Genomic DNA, 20,749 nt, shown 5'->3' with positions numbered 1-20,749 from the left:
AGCCATTACATCATCATCCCTCGCCTTGGGGAACGAGCCATGAGCACACTGACCACTAGGAGATGTGGGGTCATTACATCACTGGCAGCAGCCTGGAGCAGGCAGTAAAAGAGGGAGCCGTGTGTGAAGTGGAGCGTGTGTGAGCTGATCATTGCTTCGTATTATTGCTAAGTGACACACTGGTCAGTCGGGAGGGTCGGGGACTGCTTGATGCAGCGCTGTAACACAGACCACCCCAGGCCAGTCAACTGCAGCGATAACACATTACGAGGCCGCACACGACTTTAAAAATAACAATTACTGAACCTGGGGTTCAGTTTTGTTTTTCTGTTTTTTTTTCCCGCAGGAGCATTTCATAACTGTAGCCCTATTCATAATCCAGCATGCTTCAATATCGGTGCTTTCACAGCAAGTACATTATTACTTGGGGGTCATCCTTATAGAGATGTTTTTGAACTCTTGCATTATTTTAAAGCAGAAGCAACACACAATGTCAATGTGCTTGAAGTGGGTGTCTGAAGTAGGCAATGCAGCATCCAAGCAGGATGTGTGATTGTAAATGATCTTACCGCCTTGTTGATCATGAGGGACTACGGGATCAATACTGTATTTTGAGTTTTCTTATGTAAAGCGGTAAAACAGTATCTACACTGTTAGTGGACATAAATGTTCATGACACCTCGAAAGAAAAATGTTAGAAAAGCATATGATCGGAAGGATAGAAACAATGGCTTTATATTTTCTGTCTGCTTTTAACTACTTGCAGGAAGAAGGAAAAAGGTTTTCATAAAGGTACAGTTTGTAAAATGTCACCACTAGGTGTCAGTAGATTGCAGTCAATCCAATTCTGTTTTCTTTCCTTTTTTCTGACTTGGAAACTTAGAAAATCATAAGATGAGCGAATATAATCAAACTGTTTATCAGAGGAAAAGTGTGGTTTTAAGGATACTCTACCCTAGCATTGGCTAATGTTAGCTTATAACGAGTTGTTGTTGTTGTTGTTTAGCCGGCTCACTGTTAGGTATCCAGAGTTGGGACAGTTGCGTAGAAGAGGATGAGATGAAGCAGAAACATCCTTAACTGTGGTTCATGCCACCACACCTGACCAACGTTTATCGGCAAGGTAAGGTTTCTGGCTTTTTACTGCATCGCGCACAATGTTACCAGACTTACATTTTTATGTAGAAAAGTAAAACACCACAGATTGCACAGCTATTACCTGGATGATTGCGCAGGCATCAAGACATCAGAGTCAAAATGTCTTTGTAGACAAATGTCTGAAGATCTTCAATTCCAGATCTTCAGAAAACTGTCCCAGGATCCTGTTGCAACTGCCATGCCATCATCAGTAACTCCCAGGGTTTAGTATGTAGTGTACACCACATTCTCACACCAGTGTCTGACTACACAGGTTGATATTAATTCATTTACTTTCAGATGAGAGGAACCGCTAAACACGAGATTATTACAAACTCGACTAATGTCAAAAGGCAGAATTATGGTTACGGTAAAAGAAAAGACAATGCTAGGAAGCCTGCCTTTCGAAGTGACGTGTGAAAGAACTACAGGAGGAGCAAACAGGTAAACAGAGAATGAGAGATTTCCAACAAGATGTGATATGACAGTCTACAGATAAATATGAAATACTGTGAAATACATTTTTTAAAGATAATTGAAGGACAAAGACATTGAAACTGCCAAAAGGATGCAGCAAAATGTTCAAGAGCTCTCTCATGCATCTCCCTCTGTGTGCCTCTTCTCTTTCTCTCCCCGTGCTGTACAAACTATCTTAATGGAAATCACCTCTCCATCTGAGACAGATGAGTGGCCCCAATCTGATCAGTTATTTACCTTCCTTCCATTTCCCTTTGTTCACTCATTAACACACAAAAACCACAGCGGCATTTTGAATCTCTCTTTAAGTCTGCCCTCCTCTACATCAAGTTATGCGCTGGTTTTCGTGTCATTTTACAGAAGCCGATAATCTCTATGGGTTTAGTGCCTTTACAAATGAGTGTGGCGGTGCAGTATGAGCATTTAAAAGATCTTTACCACACATGAGGGCTTCCCTGTATAGCTAAGCATCTGTGCATGTGTGCTGTTGAAGAAGGCGCTACACATGCTGGGTCATAAAAATGCATGAGACCGAGAGAACAGACACAGAGACATGAGAGCTCCCAAGTGATATAATGGCTCTCCTTTGGGTTTAAATCAGCACGAAGAACGTGTTACCTGGTGCAGTGTAATGCAGAAGAGGAAAGAGCACCTATTTTATATCTCAGACTCTAGAGCCTCAGAGCCCACTCACGCCTCTGCTGTAGGTGGTGCTCTGATACACACCAACAAAATGAGGCTGAATACTATAGTTCTAACTTATAGCTTAAAAAAAAGAAAAGAAGTGTCTAACTAGCAGGGCGACAGGCCATCAGCATCCAACCTAAAACCTCCGAGCCTAACAAATTTATCTGAATAAGGGACCACCAAACTACAAAGCCTTTTGCTGAGAAATGAGTACCCAACTTTAGGAGGTTTGGCTCCCCCGAAAACACAACAGAAAGCTCCTGTCTCTCCCTGACACACATTCAACAAACCCCTCTAACACACTGTGCATGCATCACCCAGGCTTACAGCAGCCCTCTGTGCCTCTCAGAAGTAATAACAGCCTGATAACAAACAACTTTAAAGGTGCAATTTCAGCTTGATGGACTTTAACTAAAACTAATTCTGGTGATAGACAACAAACAAAACTCATCTGCAGTATTTACACTGTCCAAAATCTTTCTTTGTAAGAGAGGTTCATTAGTGCATCAACTAAAAGCGTACAGCCGTATTCTCGGTCAGGAAAAAGGGCAAATAATATATACAAACATAAATTATTTCTCTGGCTTCAAATAAATATCATAACATCAAGAAAGCACTGCCATAATTGTTCTAATAGCCAGATGCTAAGTGGTTCTCCAGCCACATTCTTTATGCTGACTTAAGTGTATGCTGAACAGCCAGAACACAGTGTTCGCTATTCAAATGTTTATGTGACAGAGCAGCAGGACCATAAACAAAACTGTATTGCAGGTGGTGTGGGGGTGTAGATTCAGCTTGATACAACAGTGACATCTTGTGGGCACTTACAAAAATGCTACTCCAACAAAATCCATTTAACACACCAACCACACAATCAAGTGTTGCTTCTCTTAAAAATAAAGCATAAAATCCACCTTATTCAGATGAGTATTTAATATGACCTGCAGCAATGTTTTTAAACACAACCTGAAAGGATTATTCTCCACTAAATAATATGAAATACTAAATATCTTTATAAAGGAAGGATGGTTACTCCTGTTTCCTTTTACCAATGAGTCCAAGTACTGAAATTTAGCATTCAGTTCATTATGGAAGCTTGCTTCCACCACTGAGAAAAACAAAACATTTTTCTTTCATCCACAAGTCATAATTTCAGGCTAGTATCTCAAAACTTTGACTTAATGGCTTGAAATTTAAATTTGGTTTAAATATGGTGGAAACAAGCCTCCATATTTCATCATAAGAATAATTTATCAATTAGTCTTTTGTGCTATTATATATATATATATATATATATATATATATATATATATATATATATATATATATATATATATATATATATGTTAGGGGTGCAACGATACTCGTATCGATATTGAACCGTTCGATACAGTGCTTTCGGTTCGGTACGCATATGTATCGAACAATACAAAATTTTTAATTTATTTTATCAACTTTCCTTCTGACGATGCTGTCTGTGTTGAGCGCTCAGTGAATCTGCGCTCGACAGTGCAGCCTAGGCTGAGTAGTCGAACGCAGATTCACTGAGCGCAGCACAAGCTATCGAGACAGAAGTTAAGCTCTCGTTTCAACATGACAAATTGAACCTCCCCCACCCTAATTCAGATCTGGCCTTTGGAACTATTTTGGTTTTCATGTGACGTATGACCCTGAAGGTAAGCGCGTCATGGACTAAAGTAAAACAGTATGTTGGATGTGCCACGCAATGCTCAATTACATGGGTGGGAACTACTGCGTTAGCGCAGTTAGCTCATTAACGTGTTGATGCCGTCCAGCCCCACGCACGGGGCGATCCGCGGTAGCTCATTAACGGAGATTTGCCGTGTTGTGGCGTTAACGTCATTTCAACGAGATTAACGCTGACAGCACTAGTGGGAACACAATGAATATGACTGCACATTAACTCCGACATCATCCTAGTGCAAAGACAAGTGGAAGCAGACAAAAACAACAAGCACGCATGCTACAAACTTTACCAGAGTCATTTAGACATGATTCTCCTTATGGGGACCTGATATGTTTAATATGCTGCTGAAGAAGTGTATAGTTTAGCTTTTATTTTGGAAAGAGACATTTCTCTGTAATAAACTCTTTTCCAAAGATGAGTGATTTCTCGATCAGATTACTTTGTTGTTTCAGCAACATTAAATTTTTAAAAACTGTACTTTTGAGTTAAAATATATATTTAGAATTTTAATAAATGACAAATTAAAAAGGCATGAACATTTTTTTGTATCGAAAAAATATCGAACTGTGACACCAAAGTATCGAACCAAACCGAACCGTGAATTTTGTGTATCGTTGCACCCCTAATAAATATATATATATATATATACACACATACCTAAAGGATGTTGTACAACTTGCAACTCACATTGCCAAAAGGATCATCTGCTAACATCCCAGTATCCAACAGCACAGGGCACCCCAGAGGTTTTGCATCACCACACGACATAAGGCAGGTGGAAGAAAATCCTCATTTAGCATGTGTATTTAGATTGTTTTTGATTCTCACATTTTGGTATAAATGTGAGGAACCACGGCACAATAATATGCAAATGTATGCAAATCAAATCAGATCATCTACTCCATTAGAAGAAGTTTTGTGCTCGTTTATATCGTTTTCGAGCCCTCCTGCTCGCAGGATTCTGTCAACACAACAAATGAGTCACAGTAACAGACACCAGCGTGATGATATAACGTTTTATAAACACTGGAGATTGTTTGTGTCTAAAATAAATGTCCCAGACGCCGCACGATTTGCCAGCTTTCTGATGTACTGGGTTTTATCATGGTTGTTGGTCTTTAAAGAAAATTGGCCATTTTCAGTTAATACTGAGCTCCAAGTAAAGGACCCGATTTAAAAACTCTCTTGCTCTCATGCAGCCACATGTTAACTGCATTAGTACTTTTCATGTCAGAGGCTGCTTCCATTTCTATGCAAACGGCTGCCTGGCTGGATTTAATTAATAACAGTGATTATAATGGCAGTAATGACAACCGTGAGGGTGATATGCGACAGTCGTGATGAGAAATGCTGGCAGGGATTTGTCCCTTTATGTGACAGCACACAGCGGAGAGGTGACAAGAAGCGGGGCGAGAGATGAGGCCCGACATGTGACACAGATCTGCCATTCAGATCAGGATTTCCGACCTCTAATTCTCCAGGACGATCACTCCGCTTCCCACAAAAAAAGTTCATGTGGCATTTTTCTTTTTCTATGTACACCATATTGTGGTAATAACGAACAAATGGACAAGTAAAAATAATACAAAAAATAGAGAAAACTACCTACCCAGTATTAATATAGAGTCCTCTTTCTTTACAAATTTTTCCAGAATGTGCTGGAATTTGGAGAAACCCCCCAACCAGTCATAGCACTGCTCCATCGTGTATCTTTCATCCCAGTAGGCGACGTCTTTGTACCTGGAGTTGTTTTCTGGCAGGTAGTCCATATTCTCTGGAGCATGACAAAAATATGTAGCATAACACTCTGTCAGACTATAACGAGACTTCTTTTGTGTGTCGCTAAATCTGTTTTTGCTACAGTGCAGTGATGCATCTCACTGTGCTTTTTCCATTTCATTGTGGTTTCAGCATTGTCATGGGTTTTTTCTGTCAATTTACAGACCAAATGATTGGCTGCAAAATTAATCAGCTAATAAAATATATAAAATAATACAAAATGTTATGACTGCCCAGGTTACTGTAAAATAAATTGATTTGTTTTTACTGTGACTCATCTTTATGAGAGAAAAAAAGCTACTGGAGGTTTTTTCTTTAATTATTTCATTACTTTTTGAGTTTGACATATTTTTTTTTTGACACATTATAGGCAAACAAGTAATTTACAAAAGTTTAAATTCCCACAATCATTTGGCAAATACAGGAAATCGCTTTTTGGCACGACACTTGTATTCAAACTGTTGTGACTGATTTGTTGACCTATAATCTGCCAAAATCTCTCATAAATTACATATTTTGAAAAATATTTTAACTCGGAAAAAACGGGACTGATTATAATGCAGAACACAAATCAGAGTCAAAACGATACCTGAAAAATAGTTTTTTTTTTTTAATTTTATATATTACACCTTCATAAATCCTGTTTACTACAGCCTATTTACTAATGTAAACAAGTTTATTAGACATTAAAAATAACATATACAAACACTTGCAGTCACTTTTTGGCAGAGTCGTGCATAGACCTGGCAGACAGCAACACTGTAGTGAAACAACGCCAAAAAACCCAACAAACAGACGCTACTTCAATGTTGTGACAAACTCTTAAACATCCCTCGCCACCTATTCAGTGACTGTAGATAGAGCGCATGCGTGGATGCGGCGGACTACCTCTCGCAGCCAGTTCATGAGTTCAGTTTGCTCATGTAGTTGACAACAAAAGATTGCACAAAATATAACAGTCATTTACCTACCTTCTTACTTTTTTCCCCTCGTTTTGTCGTTAACTTCAGCAGCTTTGTAAAAACAAACAAACAAACAAACAAACATTAAAAAGGCCGTTTCCTGGGTGGGAATGAATCCACGTGTTAACAGAAACAACTGTCGTCGGACCGAGTGAGCTCACTTTCACTCTCACGTTTCTATCAAAATAAACCTTGGTACTACAGAAAGTAGAGTGAGCCCCGTCTTAAACCTCCCTCATTTGATAAAAATCGCTTGAACAGAAAAATGTTGTCTCTGAGTTTTTCTATTTCTTACGAGTCAACGCTTTAAAGGAGGCGGAGCGATATAATTCAACAGTGCGGTGTCTAGAGTCGTGTTGCTTTCACGTACTCTTTGTAAAATCTGTCAAATCGCCACGGTGCATTCAAGCGATCTGCGTTTGTTACAATAAATGTAGAAAAACCTTTTATACTATACAGCCATCGGTTTGTTAAAGTTGTTCTTCAAAATAAGAAAAAGAAGAATGCATAGACCTACTTGGTATTTGTTCTATAATCTTGGTTTCTATAATTGAACCAACTACTAAAGGAAGAGAAAATGTGTGCGCACAGCATAAAATGAGTCCAAAAGTGATTTGGTTCCTTTCCCGCTTCAAACTTTAATTTGAATGATGATGAGTGATGATGATTAAATGATGATTACTTATCCACCCTCATATGTTGAACTATAAAAAACCATTATAGTGTTTCATGATGAGGTGGCTTTTAAAGAAAGAATGATCACATTAACAAAACTGCAATAATTTATAGAGAAGTTCCTCACAGGACACACAAAGCAAGGTCAGGGATGGAAACCAAATTCATATTTTGTGTTACATTTCTTATTACATTATGTGCTTTCTGTTCTCAGTTAGCTCAGCTGAATACATTTGTACTGAAGAATAATGCCCAGTCACAGCTCTTTTGTTTATCAGCTCTGCCCGTGAACACTGTCTGTGTTGGTCAAACAGCTAACCGCACCTACCAAAAAAGAAACAAAGAGAAAAGACTGCATCTGAAAGTTTTAATCATTAAATTGCACTTGTATCAAAACAGTTTCCCTGGAAATGAATAATTTCAAACAGGAAGAATGCTGAACAATGTGACATTTGTCTTCTTTTTGTTGGTATTTATTCCACCCTGATTACCAAATCATGGTGCACATCAAGGCATATGCCTTTAATGTAATTACCAAGAAAACAGAAATTAGGTTTTAGTTATTTTGGGAAAATTCTGATTAGTCTTCCTTGCTCCTCTCACCTACTACATCATTATGCAGATGTAATGTTGTACTTTCCCCTGCAGATGGTAGTATAATACTGCTATCTTAAACGTTTTTGCTTCTTACTACCTGCTGAAAGAAACCCAATAACCCTGCTCATTCCATTTCAGTCTCTGTTTTGGTGATTTGCTTACAATTACACTGTTAAGTCTGTGGCATCTATACCTGAACAAATTTATGGCCCGCATCCTCATAATCAAGAGCTTCTTTTGCTGTCTCAAACTCACTGGAGTGGTTCTTAAACTGTTGTGGGCGAACCTGAGGTCTCATTTTTATCTGTGAACAGCTGAAAAATGGAAATTCTTATGCTGTGAGTGCAGCACTTCCCATTCAGTTAATTTCATGCTTATTTGTAATTTATAATTACTAAACTCTAAACAACTGTAGTCCCGTAGATACTAGAACAGGGGTAGGCAACCTTTCTGATGAGGAGTGCCATTTAAAATTTCCTCAGAAGTCAGTGTGCCATATGATTGCATTAGCAATAAATTTATTTCTCTATATTAACAGTAACACTATATAGAACCACTTTATAGAATTATATTTGTTCACAGATGTTGGCAGCTATCACTGAATAGTTATCAGCTATTTTGAAACAAAAAAAGACACTTTTTATCCATAACAAGAACTCCATAACAGCAAATGAACTGTACAACAGAAAATGCAAATGCTATTTATGGTCTCCTCATAACAATGATAGAAAAATAAACTGGGCCAATATGGCATGTTTGTTAATACACTCGGATCTCTGGTCTCCCACTCAGAGACACAGGTCTCCAAGTGTCCAGCATTCAGACGGCTACCTGAGGACTCTCATGTGAGAGAAAATCTGCTCACACAGATATGTAGAGCCAAATCCTGTCAATAAGGCCTCTGCAATGTTCTGAAGACAGTTAAACTTGTCAGGTAGTGATGTCCAGCAGGTGAAAATGCAAGCTCCATGAACACGCACAGCTGTGGATTCCAGCTGCTTCAATGTTATATGTATGATTTCTATACATTTTACGTCAGATAAAAACTTTGGTTGTAAGCTTCAGATAATTATTTAATAAAAGCTAGACATTTTAAATGAGAATAAGAAAGTATTTCTTTGTGCCCCCCTTTCCCTGTTAATGCCCTACCTGGCCCCCTGGCAAAACCTTGCTAGATCCGCCCCTGCACAGTTACCAGCTGTCAGCTACATAAAAAAGGATCCTGGTGTTATTTGTCTCTCAGAAACAGTTCATAACTTCCCTTTAACTCATTCATGTCACCTAAAAGGTAAACCTGTTTCTCCATCACCTGTTCAGCTCTGATGATTCAGTAAGGACATCTCCTGGTTTCATCTTCATGTTTCCCTCTCACCACATATACAAACCGATATCATGACCAGCAGCTTTACAGCTGTGGCTCCAGCAAACATCAGCTGTACTAGAAATTAATATTAAATAAATTCTAACAACAGCTGATCAAGCTTAAACGTGCAGCTGTTGTTTAACGTGACATCCGCCAGTTTCCTCTTTCTGGCGCAAAGTGGGCAATAAACAAACAATCAGTGTCATGATTGAAGAAGAAACGGGAGAGGGAGAGGGAGAGAATGAGAGAAGAAGAGGCAGCTGTGCAGCAAAGACACAGAATAACTCCAGCTTTGTGTCTTTTTCCATTCTAGCTGAAGTCCGGGACAAACTGTCCCTTTTCACCTCAACACAAAACACGATTCTGTCTCTTTACGGGACGGTTGGAAACTCTGCTAACTAACCTTATGAATTAAACATCAGTAACATCAAAGCACCCACCCAGCTGTATAGAAACTCCGTCATGCTAGCCAGTTATTGTAACTGACTGTAAAAAGTCAGCATAACGAAAATAAACTTCACCTAAACTTGGTTTACATCGGACCCAGATAGACTGCAGGTCATAACTTCTTACCTGAAGATCAGTTCACCTGACACTCGGACCGGCGTTGGCCTCGGGTCTCTCCTCCTCCTGCCTCCCCTTTCTCTCATCCACCTGCTGGCCTCCGCCAGTTGCTAATTTTACTGAATCTGAGGAAGCACCGCCATAGCCACCACCAAACAACTGAGTTATTTTTACACACCGACCAGCATCTGGCCAATCCACCACCTTTCATTGTTTATACCGTTACAAAGAAGAAGAAAAAATTCACTGGGCCACCGAGCAAATGCCTAGAGTTGCCAACCCCTGAAGTATCTAAAAGGATTTTCACTGTTTTTGCCATTATGGACAAATATTCACAAATAAACAGAGTAAACCCTCACAGTCTCTGAACGTCTAATATAACTTCAAATACAATTATTTTATATTAATGCAATTCATTTTTTTTAATAAAAGACACTCATCATATTAAGGGTGTAGTGGCATTTTTTTTCTCATAGTGAAAAAGCCAAACTGATCATTTGAAACAATCCATGAGATTATTAACACCAGTCTTATATGTATTGTGTACACCATCAGCTTCAGGCAGCTCTATAATAAGGCTAATGGTGCAACTTGCACTTGAGTTTAGGAGGAAATTACATAAATTCTTGCTTTAGCGCTAAATGTTAATAGTGCTCCAGCCAAATGGTCAGAAACAGTCAACTGTGAGCCCACAAAAATATTACAAATTTGTGTGGGCTCACATTTTCTAAGTGCCACATACTAATGTACTAACCTGCAATCCAGGCTGACTGTGGAAAAGGCACATGTAGTATGCTGCCCACTAAGAGTATGTCATGAAGGATCCTGCATGAGTGGAACCAAACAGAACCCACTCTGGTTAAATGTACACCTGCTCCTGCCTACATTATTTCACCATAAAGCCATAGTGGTCCCATATGTATTATATTATATATTATAACATATAATATAATATATTATATTAAAAATACTGAACAAGACTGTTAAATAATATAAATTTACCATATTCTAAAATGCAGAAATTTTTATTTTAAATATAGTTTTGTAGATTTAATTTACAAGACATTTGTGAATTTTTGTATGCTTTATGTTAAATAAAAAGTGTGTAAAACACTTAAACTTACAGAAATGTACTGTTATTAGTCGGGTTTCATTATGTAATTCTATCTAAAACATTTTGGAAATTTAATCCATATGTAATAAAATGATATATCAACCAAAAAAAAAGTCCTAATACTATTGCAAAACTAGTAATTGGGTTTATAATTTATAATTTATTATTGTTTTGTGATGATAAAAAAAATACTTTTTCCATTTTTAGGTGTAACTTTATAGAAACATTTCTGATATCTTTACTATTATCTTTACCTTAAAAGGATCACTCATTTAAATTTAATGGATTCCCAGAAAATGTTATTGCATTTACAGTGTCCCGTTACAAATGGTATCACCTGAACTTTGATTGTTAGGATATGTTTTCACACAAAATCGTATATTTAATGGATATGAGCCTTTGCAGAGTTATACTTGTTAAATATGTATTTCTGTAATACAGCATTAATACACTGATACAGTAATTCAATTTGCAACATGTCAGTTAATGAACAAACAAATATGTAAAATTACACAACCTATTACTTTACAGTTTATTTTTACTCATTGTATTCATTTTTAATATGTATTTACAAATTAGAATAAAAGGTATTTAATAATATTATATATTAAATAAGTGCTGTATAGTTGTGAATTTTTTCATGTTATTTTACTGGAGACGTGTTAACTCAGTCAATTTATGTAATTTTATTGATTTAATGAACAGGAAAACTTTGTGATCAGAAAATTCTGTTACATGTTTAAATTGTTAGGCTGATTGATTGATTGATTGATTGATTGATTGATTGATTGACAGTGAACTACACCTTGTTCTCCTGCAATTATATGTAATTGCCAACAGAGTCATGTCATTATCACTTTAACTTGTGTGTCCCATTTATATGACCCAGTCCAGAATGTACACGCAGGCATTGTTAATGTTACGGAGTCCCTGTGTAGCTGTGAACAGAGGGGTCTCCACAGGACCCCGAAACCTCAACCGTCATTAATATTTTTGTTTTTTACCAGGAACGTGAAGTTACTGATGTTACTACTGTCTTCTGTGGCCCGTTTGTCTCCTTTACATTACATTATAATGTCTGCAGGCAGCAAAGAAAAGCAAATGCTGTTTTATGTGCACTTTAAATGCATTTGAAAGTCTTATTTAGTGACTTGATTAGTTCCCCTTCAGTGGTTATGAAGCAGGTTGACGCAACACATGGTTAAACTGAACTTACTGTGAGATATTTTGAGAAACATCTGAAAAAATAGTCCATCCACTCATCCTCACATTTCCCAGCTGGGCTCATTGGACTCGTGTATGCGTGACTTAAAATAACAACATCAAGAAATGATTGTAAACAGTGTAGCCTTACTGTGGAGCAGCGTACACCGAAGCTGCATCATTATGTAACCTCACGGTGAACAAGGTACGATCGTTTTAGTGATTTGCAGCGGGAGAAGCCGCAAAACAGCAATTTCTCGAGCTTTTCGCTGGAGAAGTGGAGTCGTGTGAGGAAGTGGAGACAGATAACCATGTCCAGTCCAGTCAGACCCGCGCAGACGCCGGGATCCGTCTTGTGGAGATGCGGAGAATAATTTGCCACAAATTCCTCTGCATAGTGGAGGCACTATCACAGACCACGTGAGAGGAATATTCAATGACGGTCCCCGACAGACCGGTTCATCTCTGTTGGCACTCCTCTGCTGGTTGACATGGACTCCTGGACGCTATACACTCTTAGCTTTACAGAAACGAGCGAAGAGGGAGGGCGACACTCCGTCTGAATGTAACCTCTGATCGCTTTTCTCTTCTTTTTCAGGTCTTTTTGTTTCTTTTTCTCCCCTTTCTTCTTCTGTTCTCCTCTCCGGCAGTTAGAGGGAGTATGGCTTGGCCGTGCATCAGCAGAGTCTGCTGCTTGGCTCGTTTTTGGAATCAGTTCGACAAATCGGACCTCTCCGTCCCGCTCACCATCCAGAACTACTCGGACATCGCCGAGCAGGAGGTGCGGTCCGTCACCAAGCAGGTATCCGCTTCGGAGCGCGCACCCGGCAATAACTACACACCAACTCCGGACACGCGTGCCAAAGGCTCCCCTCATGCGCCCGCGGATGGCACTGGGACCCGAGGATCTTTCAGGTCACGGAAGGAGCCCAGCTACAAGCCCCGGGAAGACTACCACCCCCCGGGAGTACCTTTCCCCAGCGTCACGCAGTACAAGCAGGATTTCAAACCATGGCCAATCCCCAGGAAGGAGAATTTCCCGTGGATTAATAACGAGGGGAGCAGGGCAGACTGTGTGTCGGACAGCCCGGTGAATACTTACCACGTCCAGGGTCAGCCTGGGGAGAGCCGGGGGGGGAGAGAGGAGAGGGGCAAGGGGCAGAGATGGGGGGAGCAGCAGGTGATGGAGGAGAGCAAAACCAGCTCCTACAGGTCTGAGATCCTCTCTCACCTTGTTTCAGCACCGAGCGCTGTTCACAGCGGGTGTGCCGCTGATGTGCCCATGCCTGCTTTGATGCTTAATTAGACTCGATTTATTACTAGTTCAGCGACTTCCAAGGTCGAGCCAACAAGCGTGGAGACGAGGGCTCATTAAATAATTCTCTCACACGTTTCATATTCGTATATGGTACAGCGCAAGTATGGTGTAGGATTTGTGCTGGCACTGTATCCCATGTATGTGGAGGTCTGTGTTTTTCAACCTTTTCTAGCTTTTAATCCTTTAAAATGGGATTTTTTTAAAAGGTTGATTCATGTGAATACATTTCAAAGATGAAAAAACAAACCCCTCAGATACTTTTCATGACCTCTGGTTCATTTAGACCCCAAGGCAGAGTTAGTATATACACTTTGGGAATTGAATTCATACATTACAGCCAAGATACTGATAAACGCCCACATGTTTCATCAGGACTCTTATTCTGCAGTTTGCTGCATCAGCTGTTAAAGAATGGAATATATTAAGCCCAATCCAAGATTACTAGCACATTATTTTGTCTAATTTCTCCATTAAGTTGGTCTTTGTTATTACTTCATGCTCCAGACGTCCCCCTCCAGCTTTGTCACTCTACTCATACACTTCTCTACCTCCAGGCAAGAGTACAGGCCTTGGGCGGGGGTGCGACCGGCCAAAAGTGCGAGGAAACCCCCTCCAGCTCAGTACTCCAGCCCTGGGACAGAAGCCACTCACGTCCCACGTGAAACCAGCTACCAGGCTGCCTACAGGGGGGAGGTCGGCAGGTCCATGGGTCTGCATCAAGGAGAACACGTGATCCCATCCGCTGCCTCCAACATCCAACCTGCCGCTGTCCCCCAGCCTGCCCCCACTGCCCTTCAAGCCTACAGATTGCAGAGTCCATCCAGCCTCCAGCAGACCATCCTGCCTGAGAGGACCGAGCTCAGTGGAACAATCAAAGGAGAGGTAGGTGCATAATCATTGAGTTCAAGGAGCCATGTTTTATGTCTAAAGTTGAAAGAAAACCACACACAGTTCATTGTTAGAGCTGCACGTTTAAATCCAGGCTCGCTCATCCTGAAAGTCATCTTCACTCATCTCCCCGGCGGCCTGTTGCTGTTGGGGCATCACAGAAAAGTGATACAGTATTCTGTCCCCGAGAGGCTCAAAGTGACCCAGCTGTTTAAAACAGGCCATGTACCGTGTTAGGTAACAGTGCTGGTGCTACACTCTCTACTGTGGCCTGAATAAAACTGGGTTGATGAGGACAACAAATTACATGTAATTCTCTGAACTGCAGTCCATTTCAGTCAGCTAACTGACTGACATCTGTCTAGAAATCAGTGCTGATCATAGCTGCAATGAAACGTGTGATCCTTTAATCTTTGCTGTTATTAAAAGAGGTTATTTCTCTTTATGACACAGCACAGTGCTTCTTTAGATAGCCAATGGAACTCCAGTGATATCATATACATTATATACATACAAGTATAATCATATGCTCTCAGATTGCAGATTTATAGGGCTTTGCCTGAGCAACAACCATACAGAATAACTCACAGCTAAATAATAAGGTGACGCTCAGCAAGGGTCATATAAGGCCTGAACAATGCAGATTTTTAGGGAGAAAATTTGATATTTATTTGTTGACTGATATTCTATATTGCTATGTATAGAAAGTATGTTTGAGTTACACTGAATATTAAACTTTTTGGGTCATACATAGTATATGAACAAAAGTACTGGGGTTACGACACATTACACATACAGGAGCTGCTTATCCTTGAAAACCAATGCCATGAATTTCCCAGTGTGCAGTTTTTTGTGCCGATGTTAATGCAAGAGAAGGTTTGGAGCTCTGCAGCTGTTGAGTCAGCAGCGAGTTGGAGCCCTATATGCACTTCACACGATCTGAAACGTTGTCTCTGGGTTGCTGTGGTTGCTAAATGCTTCCACTTTGCAACAATATCACTCACACCTGATGGTGGAATATCTAGTAGAGAAGTACTGATTTGTTGCAGCGGTGGTGTCCTATTACTCCACCATGCTCAAATCCAGTGCGCTCTTTAGAACGAGCCAATCTTTCGCAAATGTCTGTGGCAAAAGGTTAAGTGGTGTGGTTCAAGACTTATTCTGTGATGCTACTCTACTGCATGTGTTACAGGCAATACTATGCTTCCATTATATAATTTCTAAAGTAACATACTTCTTCATTAGTTTTTCTAAAAATAATAATAACTATAATAAAACTGGTACATATCTGACATAAAAGTACTGAGTCTGCTGCCTGCATGCTCTCTCAGGTCAGCTGTCAGCTGATACTTAGGGAGACAGTTTTTGGGGAATCTCCAGAAGTTTAGTCAAAGGAGCTTGCAAAGAAAAGCGTCTGGACTTCTTTAAGTTACTTGAAGACGTTTCACCTCTCATCCGAGAGGCTTCTTCAGTTCTAAGGTCAAATGGTGGAGAGTCCCAGATATAAACCTGGTGGGAGTGTCCCCCCACAGAGGGACAAAAGGACCCCCTGATGATCCTCTAATCGCCTGAGCCAAGGTGTGGAACTGGGTGTGGGTCCCAATCAGCCAGAGTTTCGAAACTCTGGCTGATTGGACCCACACCCAGATATAAACCTGGTGGGGACACTCCCACCAGGTTTATATCTGGGACTCTCCACCATTTGACCTTAGAACTGAAGAAGCCTCTCGGATGAGAGGTGAAACGTCTTCAAGTAACTTAAAGAAGTCCAGACGCTTTTCTTTGCAAGCTCCTTTGACTACGATGACCTGGATGACTGAGAACCTTCACAGACATACTCCAGAAGTTTAGTGCCGTCCTTCTCCTCCGCCCTCAACACTCAGTGCCATCTGCCACTGGAGATCTGGGCAGCTGTGGGCTGGACCCGGTCAGATCTTCCTCTGTGTTACAACAGCTGCCTCAGTAACATCTTAAGCCGACTGGTTTTCAGGGAGATCTGGCACACGTGCTCTTCTGGTGAAACGAACACGTGGCTCTCACTTTAGCAACTGTTTGAGAGACTCGGTTAAAAAAAAACAATTCATGCACGAGAGCAGAACGATACGACTTTGTAGTTATTTGCATCATTTTCTGAACAAAGCCTGGTCCGTTAAGTTGCAGCGTACCTCGGTTTTGCTGTGTGATGCTAATGGAGGTTGAAGGGATGGGATGTTAATGGCAGGACACAGACTCTAATAATAACACTGGCCCAGTTGGAGTGAGAGTTCAGGGCACATTAAGAAGAGATGTGCTGCTGCCAGTGGGCCAAGCTTCAGAAAGAGTGCAGTAGATATTTCCTGTACATTCTTATTGTGCAGTCTTTCAGTGTTGCGTGCACTTTGTCTGGCATACCACAATCTGTCAGTGTGACACAAGCCCAGCCTGGCGGCATTAGATAATCCACCCCGGTTACCGATGGCCCACTCATTGCCGACTCATTTATTGACTCACTAACCCCCTGCAGAGGTGTCTGACCAAGCATTACACATCCCACTCTAGTACACATTATACTGGGTCATAGTATTCAGCTGGTATTTGTCCATATCTGGTGTTTTATGATCAGCATTACCATCAACCATCTTCATTCAGCAGGCAGACCGGCAGCTCATTAAAAGATGTAACGGTTACCTTAATGGTAATCTGCTCCCGATGAAAAAGGAGGTGGGCAGCCATAAAACTCTCATTACTGTTTAAATCAATTTGTGCCCCCTCCCCTCACCTATAACAGATCAAATCCGTCTCAAAAGACAAAAGCTGGCTCAGATTTCATGACGTAAAAAAACAAAACAGCCATGCTTTTTTCTTTTTTTAAAAAAAGACAAGAGCACTGCGTTCATCTTGAACTCACTGAACTTGCAAACCCAATTTAGCGCATCCCAGGGAGAGGAGGCATCGAGGTGAGAGAATGAACCTCAGTTAAACCTGACACCCAGTTAGTTTGCAGCAGCGTGGGTATGTGTGTGTGTGTTTGTGTAAGCAATCATTCCTGGCAACTGCATCGCAAGGCAAACAGATTTGTGAGGATGGCTTGTATAATCTGCAGTGTGTGTCAGGGATAAGCAAGACAAAACCACCAGTGCGCAGAGTGAAAACCACGGCAGGTTATTTCACATTTAGCTCACAGGCAGCGAGCAGCCTCCTGAGATTTCTCTCCCTTGCAGGTCATTGGCAACCCTTCATAACTTGCGACTACAGTGTATTAAGAGTGCTGCGTTCTTCTATGGCAGGAAGAGAGATGCACAGGCGAGTCAATAGCTTTAAAATGCATGAAGCGGATTAAATGGGCTGCTGGGAAAATCTAACCTAAAATTTCCGGTTACCTCCATTTACTCATTTGGCAGGGGGGATGGCAAATCCTGCATTGGAATCTGATTTTTCCACCTCCTCCTCTAACAGGCTCGGAAAGCGATCTGAAGTTGTTGTGTGTCAGAGTCGTAGATGGTTTTCTGATCAGTCAGCGTTACCCCATTCATTTCCCTCCTTCGCCCCCATAAGTCAGCCCCAAATTTCTACAGTTCTACATGTATTATTTTTCTCTTTCCTCCCTCATTTTTGCCAAGCTGTCTCCCCCTATTCTTTCACTTGGACGTCATCCTCGTTCCCACGCTGCCCAGGACTACAGAGGAAGTGTTCGGTGCCAACTTGGCACTGCTTATATAGAGAAGTGAGGATTGTACTAAAACCAGGGGAAAGGCAAAAAAAAGAATGAGGGGAAAGAGACTCGGGGGGGGGGGGGGGGGGGGGGGGGGGGGGGATGCACTGTGTGATAGATAAGTGATGGAGATGTGGGGGGAGGGGAGCAGTGTGCACCAATTGATGGATTATCTGTTAAAGTGCAATGTTGCATTGGGTTGCAGTCTCGTTTGGCACCAATCTAATTTAGGAGAGAGGCAGACCTGGCTGCTGCACAGAGCAGAGAAGACAGTGTGTGTGTGTGTGTGATTGTGTTGGGGGTTGAAAACAGTCACACAACAATCCAACTTGCTAAACAAAAAGCGTTGCCTTCCCTGCCACCCACAAGGCTGTATAGTCAGACTCACAGTGGAGCTGGAACCACAGTCTGAAGGACTCTCCAAAGATTTTGTGCTCTGATTGGCCGACAAAAAGCTGCCACACTTCAGTTAGATATGCAAGTAGAAACTGAAGAAGTCTGGGCCCGTTATAACGGGCAGATCTATTAATTGCTAGAGAGAACAGAGTGTGGTTAATGTCTCCATGTTTTATTCACTGATGCCCAGATTAAAAGTCTGGCCAGATTTTATTTTCCTTTTTTGGGAGGAATGGGGGAAGCTGTCATCAGCAGAACAGATCAGCACTAAAGAGGGAAAAAAGCAACCCAGCCCACACTGCTAGCACTCTGACAGCAAGACCTGATGTTATTTGACAGCTCAGTCCGACCAGTGTCCTCTCATTTCATGGGTGTGGCGTGAGCATCACAGCTGCTGCCCATCTCCCTGACCACTTTAGAAAACTGCTGTTACACCCCTCGCTCTTTATCTGTCTTGCAGGAACATCTGGTGAGGACCAAACTCCCTCCAAACCCTTCGGCTGTCTTTCAAAGCGGATCTTCGAGGGTCTTCAACATCTGACGCCTGCTGCCATTCTGCTTTGAGGAGTCGACACGGGAAATGTCCTCACTTCATTCCACAACACAAGAATCTATGCAAGGGACTGTATTGTTGGGAAGGCTGTGGAGCCACGGACTCAGCATCCCAAATGGAGATAGTTAGACGGCTCTTTCCTCCCCCCATCCCCCACACTCCTTCCTGCCCCTGTTGCAATGGAAATGAACACGCATGTAATGAAGTTGATTTTTTTTTTTGGATGTTTTTGCATAAACGCACAAGAAACTGGCTGCTCTGTGTGTTGGTGTGTGAATTTGTGTGTGTGTGTGTGTGCCTGCTGATTGGTCCTTTCACTGAACATAAAAAAACCCCAAAAAAACAAAACAGTGTGCACCAGTGATGAAGTGACCTTTACCCGCGTAGACTACTGTGTTGCCCTTCGGTGTTGCTAGAAATCTGCTTGAAAATAATTTATTTCCTCAGCATCTATTTGATTTGTCAGTTTGGAAAAAGTATTAGTTGGTCTCAATTTTTTTGTAAACCTGTTGTTAAAGAAAAAGAGCAAATGAGTAATGTAAGATAAATGACAATAAAAGATCATTAGCTACGTTGTTACTTTCAGATGCCTCCTCAGTTGTATTTCTTCCTCCCATTGCCCTGTTAGTCATGTTTACACTTTTTACTCTTGATTGCAATTAAGAGCCAGTTAATCTCTCTGGTGAACTAAACCCAACTTCTAATTCGCAGCAAGAAAGTGAGCAGTTACACTCACTGGTCACTTTATTAGGTATAGCTTTTCAACTGCTTGTTAGTTCAAATATCTAATCAGCCAATTACTTGGCAGCCACTCATTGCATTTTAGTCATGCAGACATGTTCAAGGTGACCTCCTGAGAGCAGCTTCAAATCGAGCATCAGAATAAGGAAGAAAGGTGCATAAAATTAGTGATGCTGCTGGTGCCAGACAGGCTGGCAAGAGTATTTTTAGACACTGCCGTTCTGAAATTTTCCCACACAACTATCTCTGGGGTTTAGAGAGCCTGGACCAAAAAAGAAAAAACATGCAGTGAGCTGTAGTTCTCTGGATGAGAATGCCTTCTTGATGTCAAAGGTCAAAAAAAAAAGAACCAAGACTGCTTGAAGCAGCCACTACAACTAGGGTATGCAGAAGAGCATCTCCTAATGTACAACTCATTCAACTCTGGAGCAGATGGGCGACAGCAGCAGAAGACCACACTGAGTGTCACTTGTGTCAGCTAAGAATAGAAAACTGAAGTTACAGATCACGTGGGCTCAACAAAGTTTGACATTCAATGAGGAAGTTCACTGTACTCAATGACCTCCACAGTCACCACATCTCAAACCAATAGAGCAGCTCTGACATGTGGTGGAACAGGAGATTCACATCATGGATGTACAGCTGACAAACCTGCAGTAACTATGTGATGCTGTTGTGTCAATATGGCCCAAAGTCTCAGAGGAATGTTTCCAGCACCTCGTTGAAAAAGTTGGTAAAACCCAGAATGAACCTAATAAAGTGGCTTTTAAGAGTGTATATAAAAAATAACAATAACACTTTTAAATCCAGCATGTGTACAACATGCCAATGAGTCAAATCAGTCCTTTAAAATAATATTATTGTGGACAGTCCAGACAAACACTGAGCATATTTGC

At 41.1% G+C, this 20,749-nt stretch overlaps 2 protein-coding genes across 2 annotated transcripts in view; one reads left to right on the top strand and one right to left on the bottom strand.

The window, feature by feature from the left end:
- Positions 1–8,537, bottom strand: part of ece2a (endothelin converting enzyme 2a) — a 105,228-nt gene extending 96,691 nt beyond the window's left edge. The window contains 2 exon segments of the mRNA XM_085141988.1: positions 5,619–5,783; positions 6,760–8,537. Coding sequence (XP_084998114.1) covers positions 5,619–5,778 — 160 coding nt within the window. The 5' untranslated portion in view covers positions 5,779–5,783; positions 6,760–8,537.
- A 3,307-nt stretch (positions 8,538–11,844) lies between these two features.
- On the top strand, positions 11,845–19,697 carry map6d1 (MAP6 domain containing 1). Its single transcript, XM_085141987.1, has 3 exons — positions 11,845–13,478; positions 14,139–14,466; positions 19,020–19,697. The coding sequence occupies exons 1-3, from the start codon at positions 12,928–12,930 to the stop codon at positions 19,098–19,100; spliced, it is 960 nt and encodes a 319-aa protein (XP_084998113.1). The 5' UTR covers positions 11,845–12,927; the 3' UTR covers positions 19,101–19,697.
- Positions 19,698–20,749: the final 1,052 nt, after the last annotated feature.

Source organism: Neolamprologus multifasciatus, chromosome 18 (genome assembly GCF_963576455.1).
Source record: "Neolamprologus multifasciatus chromosome 18, fNeoMul1.2, whole genome shotgun sequence".
NCBI classification, from domain to species: domain Eukaryota; kingdom Metazoa; phylum Chordata; class Actinopteri; order Cichliformes; family Cichlidae; genus Neolamprologus; species Neolamprologus multifasciatus.
The sequence above is the reverse complement of the archived record's forward strand: the minus strand, read 5'-3'. Positions and strand labels throughout refer to the sequence as shown.